At 35.7% G+C, this 20,185-nt stretch overlaps 1 protein-coding gene across 5 annotated transcripts; it reads left to right on the top strand.

The window, feature by feature from the left end:
* Positions 1 to 689: 689 nt before the first annotated feature.
* On the top strand, positions 690 to 18,811 carry LOC127495465 (casein kinase I-like). 5 transcript variants are annotated; one of them, XM_051862331.1, is made up of 13 exons: positions 714 to 858; positions 3,693 to 3,725; positions 3,879 to 4,615; positions 7,352 to 7,421; positions 8,826 to 8,974; positions 9,069 to 9,303; positions 9,612 to 9,697; positions 11,067 to 11,151; positions 11,231 to 11,379; positions 11,466 to 11,549; positions 12,648 to 12,749; positions 13,395 to 13,501; positions 17,472 to 18,811. In XM_051862331.1, the coding sequence occupies exons 3-13, from the start codon at positions 4,385 to 4,387 to the stop codon at positions 17,524 to 17,526; spliced, it is 1,353 nt and encodes a 450-aa protein (XP_051718291.1). In that variant the 5' UTR covers positions 714 to 858; positions 3,693 to 3,725; positions 3,879 to 4,384; the 3' UTR covers positions 17,527 to 18,811. The 5 variants fall into 5 exon arrangements, with proteins under 5 accessions (XP_051718292.1, XP_051718290.1, XP_051718294.1 ...); XM_051862332.1 differs by lacking the exon at positions 3,693 to 3,725 and having other exon boundaries at positions 690 to 858; positions 11,234 to 11,379; XM_051862330.1 differs by lacking the exon at positions 3,693 to 3,725 and having other exon boundaries at positions 690 to 858.
* Positions 18,812 to 20,185: the final 1,374 nt, after the last annotated feature.

Genomic DNA, 20,185 nt, shown 5'->3' with positions numbered 1-20,185 from the left:
CTAGTTACTTGAAAAAAGGTAATCTGATTATTACCTCGCGTTACTTGTAATGCGTTACCCATAACACTGCTTAATTATTTTTAGGCTACTTATTTTGAATATAGCTGAAACTTAAAATAAGAAAGCATATGGGTCATTTCTGTTACGCATTTTTAACTTTTCAAAAATGATTGTGTCCGAGTTGTATTTCTATAAAAAGGTATAGATATTATAGCCAGGGTAAATGTTTTCATCATGTTTTCATGTTTAAATGGCAACCAAAAGTATTGAATCTGTTTTAAAGGATCACACAATCTGTTTAATTGTTCTTATGCTCTAATGCATTTATTTGATCAAAATACAGTATAAACAGTAAAAACCTCAAACTTTACGGTAGTGTAAATATATATAAATAAATTATATAAATAAATAAATTATATAAACGAACTAACATGATTTAAGTCAGTTTTATATTTTATCCAGTGTACTAAAACAAAATGTTGGGGACATAAAAATAAGCTGCATAATATGATTGAGTTTGACCCACGTACAGTAGCTACAAGCTTAGTTTTCATGTCGATACCAGTTTCTACGTCACCCGGTTCAGTCTCACGTAGTTTTACGTTGAATGAAACTGCGCATTATTTTTTCCGAAGAGCGCGGAATTTTATGACCCAGTATTCTCCAAACCCAACTACGCAAGTTTTGCAACTTAGACCCGGTGATGTGATCGGCGACAGCGGAGGAAACGCGCCAGCTGCACGGAGAGGCTTAAAGAGACATCAGCGAAGAGGGAGAAAAAATGATAATGGCTTCAAGGAATGACCATTAAAACCGACAAAATGGGAATTGTCATCGACTTATAATACAGAGATCTAGGTAAAAGTGTCTAATCTGTTGATAAACCTTCCTCCTTGAACGATTTATGGAATATTCCGCGTACGTAATTTAGATCAATTTCGACTGTTCGGGATTAAGGAGTTGCCCGGTTAATGGCTGGCAACAAAATCTATGTGCTTGTCAACAAATATTGCTTTGATGTATGTATAATGTTGTTGTAGATAATAACAAGCTGTATTTTATTTTCCATAACCCTGCTGCTGTTGTTGAATTAGTAACTCTCGTTAGCTTGCTGAAGCGCAGGCCACAGATCGTTAGCTTGTTTGGGCTAGTTAGCGCGCTAGCCGTGTGTTCACTCATTTCTGCTGCTTAGTTGGCAACTCAGTGGCTAACTGACAACATTGGCTCTTCAACACTCGAGGATTCACACGAACGTCTCTTCGTTGCTATCTTTACGTTCATATAATGTACTCTTACAAAGGGAACAGAATGTACCAAAATGTTTGAAGTTTATCTTAGTAACCCAAGTTTCTTTCTCATACTTTGGTGGCGAGCTGCATGAGGCTAGCAGGCACATTTAGTCAGTTTTTTTTCAGCAGGCTATTCCTTTAGACATTGAAATATTTGACACTGGCGTTATTTTATTTCTCTAGCTTTAAAAGTATGGGTCATACATAAGACAAGCTGCTGAATCCAAAGAGAGGGCCAGCGTACAGGCCTGATTCATCACATTTGTTGGCATTGTAAAACAGTTTTGTTGTCGATGCATATAGATCAGGCCTGATCCGACGCGAGACGATGGATTATAGTCTTAGCTGGACGGTTAACTTAATAAGTTTTATAACATTTAGTCATCGTTTCTAATACTGGTACCTTACTCTTGGATATGGAATGGATGCTACAATCCACACAGGCTGGAAAAAATATATATTCTTGTATTTTTAGGCTATCACGTCTAAAATTTGTGCATCATAACAAAATGGTTTGATGTAACATTTCAGTAGTTTCGTTGATAATTCACGATGTTAAGATGTAACATTTCAGTGGATCCATTGTGAATTGATCATAAGGAACGTTTTATTGGAAAGTCATGTTTTATGTCGCCTTAAGCAATGAATATGTTCTTGTCATCACTTAGTCATCTATCTATCTATCTATCTATCTATCTATCTATCATCTCTTTATTGGATTATCACTCTATCATAGTGTAACTTATTGGTACTTAGTATTGTTGCCTTGTGACAAAATTACTCTTGTAATGATAAGCAACCCAGTGAGCGTTTCCTGAGACATTCTCTGTTGTTTTATAAACCAGCCAATGGACGGCATCATCCATAACCTCTGGCGAGGTGCCTCCCTCTGCTCAAAACATAACCAAGACACTCGGTCCAAGATGACTCCGGCTCGTCTTCACACGACCTCAGGCCTCATCTCGAGCTCCTGAGGGATGTATTTTTAGAGCTGGAAGTCAGAAAAGCTAGATAACATTTCCTGTAGGGAAATGGTCTCTGGTTTCGTGTCCCTTCTGACTCTTAATTTGTGTGTTTCATAGAAACGGTGATAGTGCAATGCTGACTTTTTCTTCCTGCATTTTTATTGTATACGTTGTGTTTTATTTGAGTTCTCACATAAGATTGATACTTTAAAACAAAGCAAACTGTAAGTAGGACAACAACATTTATATGGCTATGTGTAAATGTTATAATTCTTTGTGTTAAAACAAGCTGCCTTGATAGTCGCTGTAATAAGTTTATAAAGTTATAATTGGTAACGCAAGAGTGAGTTCTCTCATTTACATTATTTATATAAAAACTAAATGGACCACCCTGTATTGATTACTTAGTGATGACATTACCTGAATCTGCTATGCTGAGCAATATCCCAAAGACAGAAGTCATGTATTAGTAGTTTTGGCAACTTCCTTTAGATTGATTAAAGGGTTAGTTCACCCAAAAATGAAAATTCTGTAATTTATTTCTCACCCTTGTGTCATTCCACATCCGTAAGACCTTTGTTCATCTTCGGAACACAAATTTAGATCTTTTTGATGAAGTTTGAGAGTTTTCTGTCCCTCCATAGAGATCCAACGCAACTACCACTCCAAGGTAAAGAAAGGTAGGAAAGACATCATTAAAGTACTCCGTGTGACTCCAGTGGCTCAAACTCAATTTTATGAAGTGACATGAGTGCTTTGTGCAAAAAAAAAAACAAACAAACATAATTTACCACTTTATTTGCAAAATAATATTATCCTAAATGTGTTCACGCAACAATGTCAATTGTCAACACAAAACGCATGCGTCATGATGCTCTCGTGAACACTCATGCATGTACGTTGTGTTGATGCTCAAGTCTGAACACAACATGCATTCACGAGAGCATCACGACAATATTTTTGTAAGTAAAGTGGTAAATTATGTTTTTATGAGTACTTTATGATGTTATTCCTACCTTTCTGGACCTTGAAAGTGGTAGTTGCGGTGGATCTCTATGGAGGGACAGAAAGCTGTCAGACTTTATCAAAAATATCTTAATTTGTGTTCCGAAGATGAACAAAGGTCTTATGGATGTGGAACGACACGAGGGTGAGTAATAAATGACAGAATTTAAATTTTTGGGTGAACTAATCCTTTAAGGTGCGGTCATAAGTTCTTAGGGGGGTCTTTTAATATCATTAATATGTTTGGTTCATCCAGAAATGACAACTCTGTCATTATTTCTCTCCAAATTTGTATTAATTTCTTTCTCCTGTGGAACATAAAGGAAGATATTTTGAGATGTCTTTTTTTTTTGTCCATACAATGGAAGTCAGTGGTCACCAAAACACTTTGATGACTAACATTTTTCAAAATATCCTCTTTTGTGTTCTGCAGAAGAAAGTAATACAGGCTTGGAACGACATGAGGGTAAGTAAATAATGACAGAATTTTCATTGTTGGGTGGACTGTTCCTTAAAATGAGTGGGACAATCAGTGTCTATAGTAGAACAGGTTCCAAGAGAGTGCAGTGAACTTTTAAGCAGTCTATTTAGCACTAATTGTGCCTTTTCTCTGCCCCAGATATTCTAAGGTGTGCTGCTGATGTGCCGCCTGTTTCCCCTAAACGCAAACTTTGGTGTGCTCTGCATTCGTACTTGGACACAAGGAATGCCTGACACAACTCTGCAAATCCACCTGGAGGGGGTGCAAAGGATGGAAACCAATGCCAGACAGCACCTCACTTTCACCAGCTAGTGTCGTGCGCATGTGTCCATCTCCCGAGGAATGTGCTCCTCTGCAGTTGGATTTAAGGAAGATTTCTGTATGATGTCTTCGTCCTGAATTGTATCGCCCTTGGATTGTCAGCTATACTTCCCCCTCCTCCCCCCGTCTATAAAAGCAGTTAATGTCTATTTTAATCTACATGTGTAGAGCTGTATTGTGGATAAGCCATTCCCTCCACTCTCTTTCTCACTAAATTCCTCTCCTCCATCCCATTCCCCGTACCCCTGTTGCTAGTTGTTTTGGTGGCTCTGTGATTTTATGGCAGCGGAGTAATCGTGGAGAGGCCGGGGTATCACAAGCTTATGGATTTTGATAAGAAAGGAGGAGGAGGAAAAGGTGAGGCTGAGGAAGGAAAGAGAATGTCTAAGACTGGCGGGAGCAGGACAGGGCATGGAGGTGGCCGAAACTCCAACTCCGGGGTGCTTATGGTTGGCCCTAACTTCCGAGTGGGAAAGAAGATCGGCTGTGGTAACTTTGGAGAGCTTCGACTCGGGAAGAATCTTTACACTAATGAATATGTGGCCATTAAACTGGTAAGTGCCTCACAAATAATAGTCAATATTGTGTTGATTGTAGGAATTAATGATGAACCCTGAACTTCCACTGCTGCCTGTAGTTTGTGTGTGTGCTGTTAAACATTTGCAAAAAGAAATCAACACACAGTTGTTCATAACACCTAGCCACATTAGATTAATATGCAGTGCTTGTTCTCCTTTGTTCACCCATTTCCATCTGAAAAAAAAAAAAAAAAAACCTTTTTACACACACTCATTACCATGTAATTACTTGTACTGGAGACAACAGTCATCCACCTTTTACTTAAACTAAATGAACAAAAGAAACTGCAGTCTTGTTTAAATAGTTTTTTATTCTACAACAGATGTACCTGCATAAAAATATGCAGAACATCATATGTTTTTTCTTGCAGTATGTTAACCTGTGGTGAGGAATATACTCTGTAAATTTACAAAAGATTGTGAAAGTGCAAATAAGCATATTCATGTAAAAACATGAAGTGCTGAACAGGAATCCTTTGAGATGTGTTGGCGGGTTCAGTGTGGTAAAAAAAATATTGCGCTGCAAGATGTATTTCTCTATTTCTGATTGCTTGATGTCTGATCAGCGATTGGCAAGATCAGACATGATCTTTAGACTTTTTAATATATTTTCTGCAATGATTTTGGGGGAAAGTCTGTGGAAAGGATAAATATGGTAAAATGTGTTAGAGCTGAGAATAATACACTCCTATTTGGTAGCTGAAAGCAGTAACAAATTAGATTTCATAAACACTAAGTACAATTTTAATGAAAATAAATAATTATTATATTATATGTATATATAAAATTATAATTCAAAAGTTTGGGGTCATTATTTATTTATTTATTTGAAAAAGTAATAATTTTATTCAGCAAGGAAGGACACATTAAATTAATCAAAAGTGACAAAGACATTTGTATTTCTTTTTTAAATAAATGTTGTTCTTTTAAACTTTCAACAAAATATTAAGCAGCATAACTGATTTCAGCATTGGTAATAATAAGAAATGTTCCTTGAACACCAAATCATCATATTAGAATGATTTCTGAAGGATCATGTGACACTGAAGACTGGAGTAATGATGCTGAAAATTCAGCTTTGCCATCACAGGAATAAATTACATTTTAAAATATATTTAGATTTTAAAAAGTTTTTTTTCAGTTTTTACTGTATTTTTGATTAAATAAATGCAGCATTTGTACGCATAAGAGCCTTCTTTTAAAAACATTACAAAATCTTACAGACCCCAAACTTTTGAACAGTAGCGTACATGTTTATTTTATGATTGGTCAGTATCACAGTGTGAAAATTGTGCCTGGCCTTCTCATTTAGAAGGACATCCACTTTTTGTTAGTTTGTTGCTGTGCAAACCATACAAAAACAATTTAAAAACTGCTCCTCCAGATAAGTATTTTAATTGGATTTGGTTTCAAGCATGCATATCCAAAATACATATAGGGAAAGATTAGTTAGTGATTAGAATATTATCTAGGGACATTTTAGTAGCCACCCACATTGTTCGTGAGCAACACCGGCCTCAATTTCAAGTGTTGAGTGTGTAAGATGTATTCTGTGAATATTCAGATTCTCTAGAGTCTCACAACATTGCAGAAATCTCAAGTTTATTTCATTATTACATTTTCCATGTTGCCAACTGTTCTGCTTTGAAAGAAATGTGATCGTGTAAGTAAGACACTCTCACTTTTGTCATTAGCTCCTTGGTCTAACCTTTACATACTACACTGAGATCCTTAATCACACTTTCATGAAATGTAGCTACCCATTTGTTGATAAGAGTGAAGCAAGTGAAGTATAGGTCTGTACACACAGCTTCATGGAGATATTACAACACCGATTTCAAGCTTTCTGCTATGACATGCATATCGAGATGCATACGTGTGTGCCTAGTGGTACTGATTCTGTTAAACCAGACAAATATCCTCTCTGAAGAAGCTACACAAAGGCTGTATTATCCAATTACTGGTACTAAATAAAGGAGTCTTGATGTTGCTCCTGATATGACCATTAATCAGTATTAACTGGAAATACACTCTAAAAGAGTAACAGTGTTGTACTTCTCACTCTCCACTGCTGGGTATTTAATACATCCTGTGGCCTTTATGCAATCTGTTTTTTTTTAATTTATTTATATATGTATTTGGCTCTTCCATTCTGCCTCCTGCTTAGCAGCACTTTTCTCCGCATGCTCAGAGCTGCTGGTGCCATGGATGACTCAACCCTGGATCCTGCACTTAACTGAACATGCACGTACACATTCTACCACTTACATTATTTATGTAAAAACCAGCATTCAACTAAATGGACCACCCTGCATTTATCACTTAGGGATGACATTACCTGGATCTACCACGCAGAACGATATCCTATTGATCAAAGTTGCATTGTTCTGTAAATTGTCACGGTCGAAATCGAGGGATTTCAATAGGAATCCACACAATGGAAAATTTTGTTTGAGGGCGAAATATTTCGCATCATGTTGTGCATACATTGCTACACTATTGACAATGGACCTGCGAAATTTCAATGGTGATTATAGTGATCCACTGCAGTATATGTAACCCAAAGCACCCATAATAAGGACTACGTCAGTTATCTGACAATGGTTTACAGCTTTCATGCTAACCTAAAACCAATGTTAAAAACTGGCTTTTTATTTAAAAGAAATTCCAAAACTTCTTATGTTTTTGTCATTTAATTTTACTCTTTCATAGGAGCCAATCAAATCCAGAGCACCCCAGCTCCACCTCGAGTACAGGTTTTACAAACAGTTGGGCAACTCGGGTAAGTAATATGCTGTATTTCTATCTATTTTCTTTTTATTATCCACCATACGTTACTTTGAATCTTACAGTTTAGCACCCATATTTAGACCACTTTCTTTGTTGTAGAGCTTAAGCTGTCCACATCCTATTTACAATCTTGTTGCTTTTAGCTCATCCTGTCCACATCCTCTTTTCAGCACGGAGGATGAATTTAATCAGCACAGGCTGTGGTTCCTGTGCATCGATTGCTCTACTTGCTTTAGTCTTTTTCACACAGCGTTTCACACGGGACAGAAAGAGGTTAACTTGTATTCAAAGATGTGACGGCTTAACATATAGCTTATTTCAATATGATATGATGTATTCAGAATGTGTTCATCAATAAAAGAATGCCATTAAGTGTTTTGCACAGATCAAATAAAGCCTAGGGTTGATGGTTGTAGCGTTGCATCTCTCATTGCTGTTGAGCCAGAGGAGATCTCTGTTCCCAACGTTAAGGCTTCAGAACCTTTTTATTCTGCTATGCATTTTTCATGAGGAGAGCATTAGAAAAACATGACACTGTACACTTTGAATAATTACTCATTCCTATGCTGAAGTTGTATTGTGAATCTAATTTTTGTGCGTGTTTGTGGTTACTCAAGGTAGTCTTTTTGTACAGTGTGACCAGGCCTGATTAGGGCTCGGTGATATTGATGAAAATATTTTATCTTGATATTTTCCAGCCTTTTAAAAACATTTGATTTGTTTCTGTTTGTGAATTTGGTTTAAAACCATCGTTTTGCTCAAACAGCCATTGTTGTATATATTATAATCTTTATAATTACCCTTTTTTTCCCAAAACATTTTAAGGCATGAAGACATTCACATGGAGACTTCTGTGAACGTTGAGTGATGACAAATGATTTGTTTAAGTGATTAATTGAAATGGACAGTTTGAAAGAACTGATTAGCTTAAATGAATCAAACTCGCCAACTTTGTCAGTGTTTCTGCTCCTGAGGTTTAAATCAAAGGTGGTTTTTAAATACCTTGTTTTAACGCTGTCATACTGTAGTTGTGACACAAAGAGTGTGCAGGAAGCTTGTGTACTAGTGTGGTCTTTTTAGACCACAAATTTGTGGCCTAATCAAACGCTCATTAAAAGAATTACGATATTCTCCATGTTCCAGTTCAATATGTCACCTAATAGAATCCATACCCTGTTGCCTCATACTGCTATTATACACAAAAATGTAGTGTACCTCAATATGAAGCAGTACTATGTAGAGTGCCAAACACCAAATAACAAAAGATTATTCTTCCTTGTCTTTACGTAATCTTATTAATTCTGACCATTTAGGTTAATGCTGTGCTAAAGTACCTCTTTGTATTACCGAACTCTGTGGATCTGTTTTCTAACTGCATATATACGTGTGTGTTCAGAGGGTGTTCCTCAGGTGTACTACTTTGGGCCTTGTGGGAAGTACAATGCCATGGTGCTGGAGCTGCTGGGCCCCAGTCTGGAGGACCTGTTTGACCTCTGCGACAGAACCTTTTCCCTCAAGACCGTCCTCATGATCGCAATTCAGCTGGTCAGTGTAATCACTCATGAGAGAGAAACAAAGATGTTGGAACTAATATGTTAAAAAAAAAAAAAAATTTATCTGACTTATACCTTTATTATAGATCACACGGATGGAATATGTGCACACAAGAAGTCTGATCTACAGGGATGTTAAGCCAGAGAACTTCTTGGTGGGCCGACCGGGGACCAAGAGGCAACATACAATCCACATCATCGACTTTGGGCTTGCCAAAGAATACATTGACCCTGAGACCAAAAAACACATCCCTTACAGGGAGCACAAGAGCTTAACAGGGACAGCTCGCTACATGAGCATCAACACACACCTGGGAAAGGGTAAGACTTGCAGACATGGGAAAGATTCGCTCTGTCAGGGCTTAGGAAGGGTTATTAGAATTTCATAGGGGGATAAAGACTAAAGTATGTCTTAAAACCTAGCTTAGCTGTTAGTGACACAAATCTGCTTGCTCAGTCACAACTTAGATTTAATCATGGCACTGGTAAGATGCAGGTGCTCTTTGGATCAGGATTTTGAATTTGCTAAATGCATAAATCATTTTGCAAAGTAAATTAAGACTCTTTGTCAGACTGAAGACAGATTCCAGTGTACCTAGCAGTTTCATAATTTTTTTTTTTTCTTGTAGAACAAAGCAGGCGGGATGATTTGGAGGCGCTGGGTCATATGTTTATGTACTTCCTACGGGGCAGTCTGCCTTGGCAAGGCTTGAAGGTATTGTGTTTGGTGGAGTGAAAGAAATGTTTGCTGCCTTTATACATTTTGATTTAAGAGTTTGTTTCGAAAACTGAGAAAATATGCGATACTATTATAGAAAATGTGGTTTGTTTTATTCTGTTGCGTTTCATTAAGCATTTTAAAGCACAGATTATGGTATATATGAGAGATTAATGCATCTTGTCAGTTCTGTGCGGTTTTGTACCAATAAAAATTATAAATCGATGGTTAGTTTCCCCTCCATTCAGTTGTCTCATTCTCTTAACTGTGTTTTGATGGTATCCTTCTGGTCTGAGAGTCTTATCTCACTCAGCTAATGTCTGAAAAAGTGAGAGGCCCCACTATCTGTCACTATCACAGAAAGTCAGCAGAATAACCAATACAGCCTCGATAAGCTGACCTATTTAGAAGATCAAAAATTTTTTTTAAATGTGTTTGTTTACAGCTTTATCTGGTTTTATAGCCTAAAAGGGGGGGAGGGGGGGGACTGAAGTCTTGGTGACTTTACTGTTAAAGGGATAGTGTACACAAAAATGAAAATTCTGTCATCATTTACCCACCCTTATGTTGTTCCAAACCTGTATGAGTTTCTTTCTTCTGTTGAACTAAAAATGGATATTGTGAAGAATGTTGGTTAACCAGACAGTTGATTTCCATAGTAGGAAAAAAAATACTATGGAAGTCAATGGCTACCTTCAACTGTCTGGTTAAGCAACATTTTTAGTTCAACAGAAGAAAGAAACTCATACAGGTTTGGAACAACATAAGGGTGAGTAAATGATGACAGAATTTTCATTTTTGGGTGAACTATCCCTTTAAATGACACATGCTAATCATAATTTCGCCTATTACATGGTTCCCATTGTCATGGAAAATATGGACATGTCTGAAAAATCATAATAAAAACTTAGTCAACTTAATTTCTAAAGTACATTTTTCTGAAAGTCTTAGCTCTAAAATATTCAATCAGCTAGAAATGGTCCTTTTTGAGCTTAGTCTTTTTTCAATCGCAGATGATGGGAGAGGTCAGGGAAATTCTTTGGTCAAAAAGCTATTTTGGTTGCACTTCATTTTACAGTATGTGCACTTAGTGTTCTTGCAGTTTACTTACCCAAGAAAGTACTGAATAATATAAAGTAACTAGATGGGTTAAGGTTAGGTTTAGAATTAGTTTCAGGGGTAGTACCTAGTTATTACCCAGTTAATATAAGTATGTATATGTAGTATGTATATGCAGAACAAGGGACTGTAAAATAAAATTTGCTAATACTATTAGTATAAAAAGATACCAATTTACTGAACAAATATCTTTACGGAATTCCCAAAATGTTCTAATCTTTGTTCTGTCCCATTTTATTCATTTAAGGCTGACACACTTAAGGAGCGCTATCAGAAAATTGGAGATACCAAAAGGGCAACCCCTATAGAAGTGCTCTGTGAGAGTTTCCCTGGTAAGCGAGTTCTTTTTCAAACGTATCTCGAACACTCTCACCTCCAGTGCATTTTCTTAACTTTGACTTCATCACACAGAAGAAATGGCCACCTACCTGCGCTATGTGCGGAGACTGGATTTCTTTGAAAAACCGGATTATGACTACTTGAGAAAACTCTTTACAGACCTCTTTGACAGGAATGGCTATGTCTTTGACTATGAATACGACTGGGTCGGCAAGCCGCTGGTAAGTCTATTTGGATGTCAAACCATAAACCGCTTGTATATGATGCAAGTAAATGGATGTTGAGTTTCATATATGTATCTATACAGCCGACTCCAATAGGACCCATGCCTAGTGACACACCTCTGCAACCCAGCAGCAGAGACAAAGCACAACCACAGACCAAAAACCAGGTGAGATAAACCCTCATGCTGTTGATAGCCATGTAAAATACATGTTTTCGTAATACACATCCCTTTTCTTTCTTCTTTACTTTACTTTTTGCAATTTTATAGTGTATGATCAAGGAAAAATTATAAAGGTTATAGTTTCATTGCTTGGAATGCCACTTTAAAATTAAAAAAGGAATAATCAAATTATTAATTAAATTGTTCAAACTGATTAATAAATATATTTAAAATTAATTAATTTAATTTAACCACTATTAATTTAAAAAAAAAATAAAAATGTCTATTAATAATCATGTGTGAACTGCCCAGTGGCATTTTTTTCTTTTTAATTAGTGGCTTGGTTTTAAAAATGAAACTTAAAAGTTGCGTTTAAAAATGAATTATTAATTTATTTCGTTACATTTAACTATTTTTAAACACACTTTAAAAACACTTTTTTGATTTCTTAATTTTATATAGTAATATTTATTATATTTTGAAATATTTCACTTTCAGTTTTACCGCTAAGTCCTTGTAAAAGAGGAAGAATGTGACAAAGTTATTACATTTAAGTACCAGTTTCTTTTCTTTTTTTTTTTTTTCTTTGGTTATTTGTGGAAAAACATTGCTTAATGCAGTGTAATTTTTGAAATGTTATCTCAGTATTTCATGGTTCTCTTTTAACCCATGTCAGCAGTATGTGGTTAATGTTTGGTTTCACTCATCAACAAACCCAAGACAACTTCCTGTAGCCAGAGTAGTTTTTTGCTAGTTTGAAGATCTGTCGTTTCCTCAGACGCTGAATGCCATTCTTTTTGAGAGTGGTATTGCCATGTCTTGGTCACAGTCCCTTTAAATCTGTTACATTATACATTTTCTATGATTGGCTGGAGCTTAGCTTTCCTCTCCATCTCTGCATGTCACATGCTCTATTGTTTTTTCACTCACACTTTTATTTCCACCTCTATCCTGTTAGCTAGTGCAGTCTGCTTGTGCATGGAAGGCGTTCCTCTTTAAACTCTTTCTGTTCTTTTTTTCTTTGCACCCTCACCTCCTTTCAAAAACATCTATTATGCCCTTTGCCACCTTCCGACCCCTTTCCCCCTATTGCTGTCATGCCAGTCTCCAGAACCTAAAGGAAGTGAGTCCCAGCCCACTCCCGTGACCAACAGGGAGCTCCTGGGGTCGCACCTCACGGCCGATAGGCTGGGGGGCTCTGTCCAGGTACTGGGTGTTTGCGCAGTACTGCATGCTGTTGGTGTCGATATCTTCCTTTCTCTGTTCTCTAGTCTTTCTGTTCCTTTCGTCCTCTCACTTGAGACACCTCTGTCCATTTTCTAGCTGTGAACACTTAAATGATCTTTTCCTCTCTTCACCCTTGTCTAACACACATCACTTGCATGTTCCTGATGGTTAGGCTTGGGATCTGGTGACTTCAGTGTGAAAATACTGCTTATATTGTATACAAGTAGCTAAGCAAGACAAATGGATGTTTGCTTGTGTACATACAGTTATCCAGGGTGTAACTTTTCTTTTATAAAATTTTAGTGTTATAAGAATTCCAACTCATTTTCAGCTTATTTCCATTATCTAACCAAGCACCGTTCTTTCATTTTACATTCCCCCCTCCCCCCTTCTTCTTAACCTTCCTAGTTGGTGCTAAGCAACCTGATTTTGAACAGGTTAATTATTTTAAAAAAAGTGTCCTCAATGGGTTACTTAGCCCCAATTTGAGATACATGAACTGTTAAATATGCAGTGCCAGTTAGACAAAATAAATCCCAGTGTGTACTGTGGTTTTGTGTTATTACTCATATTTGCCAGTCCATATTGAAAACACATTGTCTGCTACCTTAAATTAATCTCCAGGTTATGAGCTCGACCAATGGAGAAGTGAATACAGACGATCCCACGGCGGGACACTCAAACGCTCCCATAACTGCCCCTGCTGAGGTGGAGGTGGCCGATGATACAAAGTAAGGACAATTTAAAGAATCTTAAGGTTGCCAGTTGTTTTCAAAAGTACATGTTTGCATAATAGGGTTCCCACGTGTCCTGGAAAACCTGGAAAATTGATGACTAATTTCTAGGGATGCATCAAAATTTCAACCACTGAAAATTATCGGTCAAAAATGGCATTTTTGGTTTCCGATAGAGAAAAAGAACATTGCGCAGCATGTTTTGTAACTTTGCAAGCGACTCCACTTCAGAATACGGACAACTTCGAAGCGAGTGCTCAATGTTTCGCTCTGTGTGCGCTGCATGCTCAGTCACTCACGGCCCAAACGCTCCACTCATGTACCACTCGCGCTCACAGGAAAGACAAAGTCCGCTCAAATAACATGCCAACTTGAAATTTCTCTGGACTTGTTTGGTTCTGTTTGCAAACTGTACTGTAACATGGTATGGTATAGCTGTGCAGGGCAACGCTGGTAAAATGATGCTACCCTCTCGTTCACTGATCCACTCCCTGCTATCTGCTCTCATGCTCTGATAATAATTGCTTTTTAGGAGTCAGGACTATCATTTATTTTTATAATTGGTCAAAAAATAAATCTGTTAAATCTGATTCTGTTGCATAGAACTATTGATATTAATATATTGATGTTTTACGTTATTTTAATACAGGCCTATTTTCTGTCCAATTTTTGTTACATTAGTATTAGTATTTACTTTAGTAAAGTGTGGCTATTTTATATATGGCTCATATTTTTTGAATTCAGTTACTGAATTTAATTAAAAAGTATAATAATAATACAATTATATAAAACAACTAATTTAAAATAAGAAATTAATAATTATTTTGAAAATGGCATTTTCAGTTTCGGTTTTCAGCCAAGTGCATCCAGAAGTTTCAGTTCCAGCCCAAAATTTTCATTTCGGTGCATCTCTACTAGTCCTGGAAAACATATGGAAAATTAGAGAAAATGTAAAATGTCCTTAAACTTCTTGTTATCCTGGAAAATGATTACAACAATTAATACACAGTTATTTTTGTGTTTTTCCTTTAGCTGAGAATGAAGAGTTTATCACTCCCTGAAACAATTAACATTAGTAGCAGAAAGTGCTATGTTCAGGGACTCTGAGTTTTGATGTGTGAGAGAAGTGTATTTTGATAATGTTTAGTCTCATATTTTCCCTTGCAGCAGTTAGCTAATGTTATTAACTACTCAAATGTTTGCAACAAATGTCAGCTGGTAAGCAGCTACCTAACCTTGTTAACATTAATTCAGTAACTTGCTAACTAATATTTTTTTATGCGTTATAAACCAGGGGTCGGCACAGCAACCTACAGCAGTGATGCAGCCTGTTTTTAGTTCTGATTGTTGTCAGAAGTACTTTGATACAATGTTGATACTGAAATTTTGTTGATACTGAAAGATGTAACGATACCAACTCGTACCGGCTGATAGGCGAGTGCTTTTAAACATTCTCATGCGCATTTGTGTGAGCGGTGGCGCTCTAAAGTTCATCAAAGGTTTCTACTTACAACATGTTTTTACAGCATTGAGCATTGTAGACAATGTTGGACACATGAACGCAATAACCAATAAGAAGCATTTAAGAAATTAGTCAGAATGCGCCCAATGGCCCTCTTGATTTTAAAGGGAGCGCTCTTTGTTTGCCATAACCCATTTACAATTTGAATGAATTTTATTTTTAATGCTGCTATGTACACACTGTTTTTGGAGGGACAACAATTTCAATGCAGGATTGAATCCAAGATTGAGTTGATTGACATGGTGATAAAAATAGCAACAGATGAGACAAAAAAGTCTGATGTGTCAAATTAGATGTGTGCATTAAGTGCAGACTAACAGACATGCCACTTGTTTTGTAACAAGTATGTGTAATAATTATGTAATTTGTTTATTTGTTGTTCATTTTATTACTTTTCACTTATCCCATTTAAAGCAATGTTTACTTAATTAAATATTTGAAGGCTATATGCTAATGTTTTAATGTGTTATTTACTTAAAATTGTTATTAGCATTAATAATTCATTGACTTTGTTTAATATTTATATTTTCAAAAAGTTAAATAAAATATTTAAATAGTTCCAATATTTTTTGCTATGGTAGTGAAATTGGTTCTGAGAACCATTTGTCATGCTGTATAATAAAAAATATTAAAAAACTGATTTCATAGTTAAGTAATGGCGATGTAAAATACATGTTTGTGTTATACACATCCTTTTCTTTTTTTGTTGCAATTTTATAGTGTTCAATCAAAGAAAAATTATAAAGGTTATAGTTTCTTTGCTTGGAATGACACTTTAAAATTAAAAAAGGAATTATCAATTTAATAATTAAAAAAATAGTTCAAACTGACGAATAAATATCCATACTTAAAATTAATTTATTTAATTTGTTAATTTAACCACTATTCATATATTTTTAATAATAATAATAAGGGGCCAAGCACCGAAGCTGCTAAGCTGCTACGCCACCAACGTTGCACCCATGTTTATGCTAATAACTTTTGAACCATAAGGGCTAGAAACAAAATTATTTTTTCCTCTGATACCTTGGCTCAAGTCGATCCAATTAACGATCCATATGCTGTCATCGTGTGAACTGCCCTTTTTTTCCAATTAGTGGCTTTGTTTTAAAAATGAAATTTTGAAAGTTGATAATTAATAAGTTAAAAAATAATTTATTAATTCATAGTTTTGTTACATTTTAACTATTTTTTTTAAACATTAAACATTTTAAACATGTATTTGTCAATCTGAAAAAAGTAATTTTAGTTATTTACATTTGTTATTGAATCCTTCATTTTATATAATAAAATTTATTATATTTGAAATAATATTTCATTTTCAGTTTTACCGTTAATTCATTGTTCATCTAAAAGAGGAAAAATGCCAATATTCATGTGCTCAACATTGGCTATAAAACTGGATGTCGTCAAAAACATTGAGAAATTAATACTTTTATTCAGCAAGGATGCATTAAAGACATTTATAATGTTACATAAGATTTATATTTAAAATAAATGTTCTTTTGAACTTTCTATTCATCACCTTGAAAAAAAAAAAAGTATCCGTTTACACAAAAATATTACGCAACTGATTTCAACATTGATAATAAGAAATGTCTCTTGAACTTTCTATTCATCACCTTGAAAAAAAAAAAGTATCAGTTTCCACAAAAATATTACGCAACTGATTTCAACATTGATGATAAGAAATGTCTCTTGAGCAGCAAATCAGCATATTAAAATGATTTCTGAAGGATCATGTGACACTGAAGACTGGAGTAATGATGCTGAAAATTCAGCTTTGCCATCACAGGAATAAATTACATTTTAAAATATAAAAAATAGAAAATGTATAAAAAGAAAAGTTATTTTAAATTGTAATAAAATTTCACAGTATTGCTGCTTATTATTCTTACTGTACAAACTATTGAATGGTAGTATAGGTTTTGGTTTCATTGCTAGGAATTGGTTATCATTGTATTAATTCATAAAAATGTGCTACATTTTCAACTTTTCAAACATAAATTAATATACAACTATTTAATCCATATTTAAGTGTAGATAAATACACCAAAATATCACATATATATATATATATATATATATATATATATATATATATATATATATATATATATATATAACTATAATGACACATTATCTAGCAGATGGTCAAAAGCTCTTCCTCAGGTACTATACAACTGTTTTGCCATGGGTTTCAATGGGTAAAAGCACTGTTGTAGCATTTATGTCTTTATGTTTTGGTTACATAAGCACCAGTCACATATAACAATTGTGCAGTGTGATCTCTTGCTAACATTAGAAGACATTCAGCTTTTTGTCCTAGTGGGTTGTTTAAATTTGCTTTGAACTCTGCCTGACATAACCTAGACTCCACTGTGTGACAAGTTTGAGAATGAAGGGAGATTGCAAAACTGTCTTTAACTCATTCGGTCGTTTCAGGTGCTGTTGTTTTTTCAAGAGGAGGAAGAGGAAAACGCTCCAGCGACACAAGTGAGGAGGAATATCTTTGAAACGTTAAGTCACTGGTGCGTTTAAAGAAAAAAATATTGCAAAGGACTTGGAGCTGAAACATGGAGCTCCTCCCTTTCTGTCTCTGCTCCACCTCAGAACAGAAACTCACTGCCTCACTTTTGGCATCCGCTCAGAGGACACACCTCAGCACTCTGGGCTCTGACACTCTTTGTAAGGAAACAATTCAGTGGAACAAATAGATATATTTGTACAATGTGGGACACCAGAAGAGACTTCATTCATCAGAAGTAAGATGATATATGTTATGTGACTTAAACCCAGATGGACTGTTTAAACTTGTATTTTAGATGACATGCAAAATCATTATTTGAGAACTAAAAGGCAACCAGACTCACACATACACACAGACATCTGATCACTTTGACACTGGCTGGATGAGTGAGTGATGTGCTCCATGATGTTTTTTTTTATGGGATCAAAATAAGTGGGGAAAGACTGCTGACTGATATGTGGAGAAACACACACAGGAATCAGAAAAAAAAAACTATGTAAATTCTGTCTTTCCTTTTTTGTTTTTGTAATTTAAAAAGTTGTTTTGAAGATCTGCTCTCCCTGAGTTGAACAGTTTTACTCATGTTGTAGAATGTGTGAACATTTTTTTAACCGCTCTTAGTGTTTCTTTATTTTCTCTTCTGTTGTTTTTTTTACTTGCTCTTTTTTTCCTGTCCATGATGTTGTAGCACAGTGGCTGGTCTCAGGTACTGTGGGAGATGGAGAGAAATACATGGGATCTCTCCTCTGTGAATTGCACTTTTGGGGGGAAAAAGCAAACCGTTTGGCATTTCTGGCATTGAAATTGACAGGAAGCAACAGAAATAAAGGCAGATGTGGGATCATTTTATACAGCAGGCTGGTCTCTCCCAAAGGGACAAAAGTGATGCTCTCAGTCAAAATTGTGCTTTTATTGTTTTTCGCATTAGATTAAGTTACCTGGGAATCATAGTTTGTGCCTTTCCAAGTAAAACATTTAACACTAATGTGTCCCTCTCTACGATTCCTATCCAGGTGGGGTGTCCATGGCCCTCTTAGAGTGTTTGTTCTCTACCGTGCGCTCCATGCCAGTCTAATGGAGTCTAATGGCATTTCTCAGATTTCTTTTTCACTGTTGTAAAGTGTATCATAGCAAAGCTCCATGAAGACGTGAGTCCATGGGTTTATACGCAGTAACAGAGGTTGCCTATCAGAGTGAGGATGTGTATTAATTTACATACCTATTAAATGTTGCTTTTCTTCTATGCCTCATAAAATGGTACATGTTGTGTTCTTGCACAGTCACTGTATTGAGTTTATGGTTGTGGTTGATCCTTGCCTGTTATTCCAATTGTAGTCGACATCACATGACAAAACACAGACAGTTGCAGTGAATCGCCAGGATGTGGTGCCATAGAACATTTAGCTGCAGGGCAAGTGCCTTAAACAGCCCTTTTATTGCACGTGAAAGCCTGTGTAATATAATTCACTGAGTAGTACACCTTGTTAGAATGGCATGAGATCAGGTGTCACACCCTTGTAGTTTATTGTATTTTGCTAGAACAGGATACTTCCAAATGACTTTTCACTTGCAGATACAACAGAGCCAGTCAATTATGACATCTTGTGATTATTCAATCATTAACCTCTTTAGAACAGACTGTCAAGAAACATGAATGAGCTGTTCTTAGAAATGGTGTTGAGCAGTGGTTCTCAAGCAGTTCATGATTTACTGGACAAGGATTAAAAAAAGTTATTTTTAAACTATTGATTTAGAACCACTGGTGTAGAGTTAACAAATTAGGTTTGGCTAATCTAAATGAGCCTTTGTATGTGGTCGCTTCTTCGATAGAAAGAACTTTGACACATGATAATCATCCATGCATTCTCGATCATTTTTTTGTTGTTGTAATGAACTTGCACGTCATATACCGGGGTTGATCATTAAATCAGACGTTATTAGTTGCGATATTAGATTTTAACTGAGTAAAATACGCATTTAGTAAATTTAGTACGTGTGAATGTATAAACGCAGTGTTTTCAGATCTCCCTAAATATAAAAATAACCCCTAATAAGTGGTTAATTTCCAGGAGAATGGCTTGACTTAATTTATCTGATTTACGGTTGCATATTCATGCTGCATTCAAGTCATGTCGTAATTACCGTAATTTCAAGATGACAACACGTGATGTTCTACTCGGAGATACCCTACCTCGGCCTGGGAATTATGCAACTAAAAGAATCTGAAGAGGTCAGGTGGTACAAGTAGGATCTCTTAGAAAATTCCCAACTTACAAATTGTAATTACGAGCAGGTGAACACATTTTATAAGTTGAAATCTCGTTATTACGGTAATTACGACATGTCAACGGACATATAAACCTGCACAAAGATAAATTACACAAGCCTAAGCAATATTGTTGCAAAGAAAATGTCTTTGTTTTTATAATGGTTTTTATAATTTTTTAAGAGTCACAAAACATGACTAAATCTATCTTGTGCGCACAGAAACGAGGAAAGGGGAAAACACGGGAGGAATATAAAAAGTGCTGCACGAACAGCAGGTGGTGATATTTGACAACTGCTACTTTTGCTTTATTGTGTTATGTGGCTCAAACACTAGCAAATCCAAATACATAAAAATAATATT

The sequence above is a fragment of the Ctenopharyngodon idella genome, chromosome 15 (assembly GCF_019924925.1).
Source record: "Ctenopharyngodon idella isolate HZGC_01 chromosome 15, HZGC01, whole genome shotgun sequence".
Classification (NCBI taxonomy): domain Eukaryota; kingdom Metazoa; phylum Chordata; class Actinopteri; order Cypriniformes; family Xenocyprididae; genus Ctenopharyngodon; species Ctenopharyngodon idella.
The sequence above is the reverse complement of the archived record's forward strand: the minus strand, read 5'-3'. Positions and strand labels throughout refer to the sequence as shown.

What these genes read in the sequence shown, in the direction of transcription:
- LOC127495465 (XM_051862330.1), top strand. Translation starts at nt 4,385, where the DNA reads ATGGATTTTGATAAGAAAGGAGGAGGAGGAAAAGGTGAGGCTGAGGAA. An exon ending in CAACACACACCTGGGAAAGG is followed by an intron (nt 9,304 to 9,611) that starts GTAAGACTTGCA and finishes TTTTTCTTGTAG; the next exon opens with AACAAAGCAGGCGGGATGAT. An exon ending in AACCACAGACCAAAAACCAG is followed by an intron (nt 11,550 to 12,647) that starts GTGAGATAAACC and finishes CTGTCATGCCAG; the next exon opens with TCTCCAGAACCTAAAGGAAG.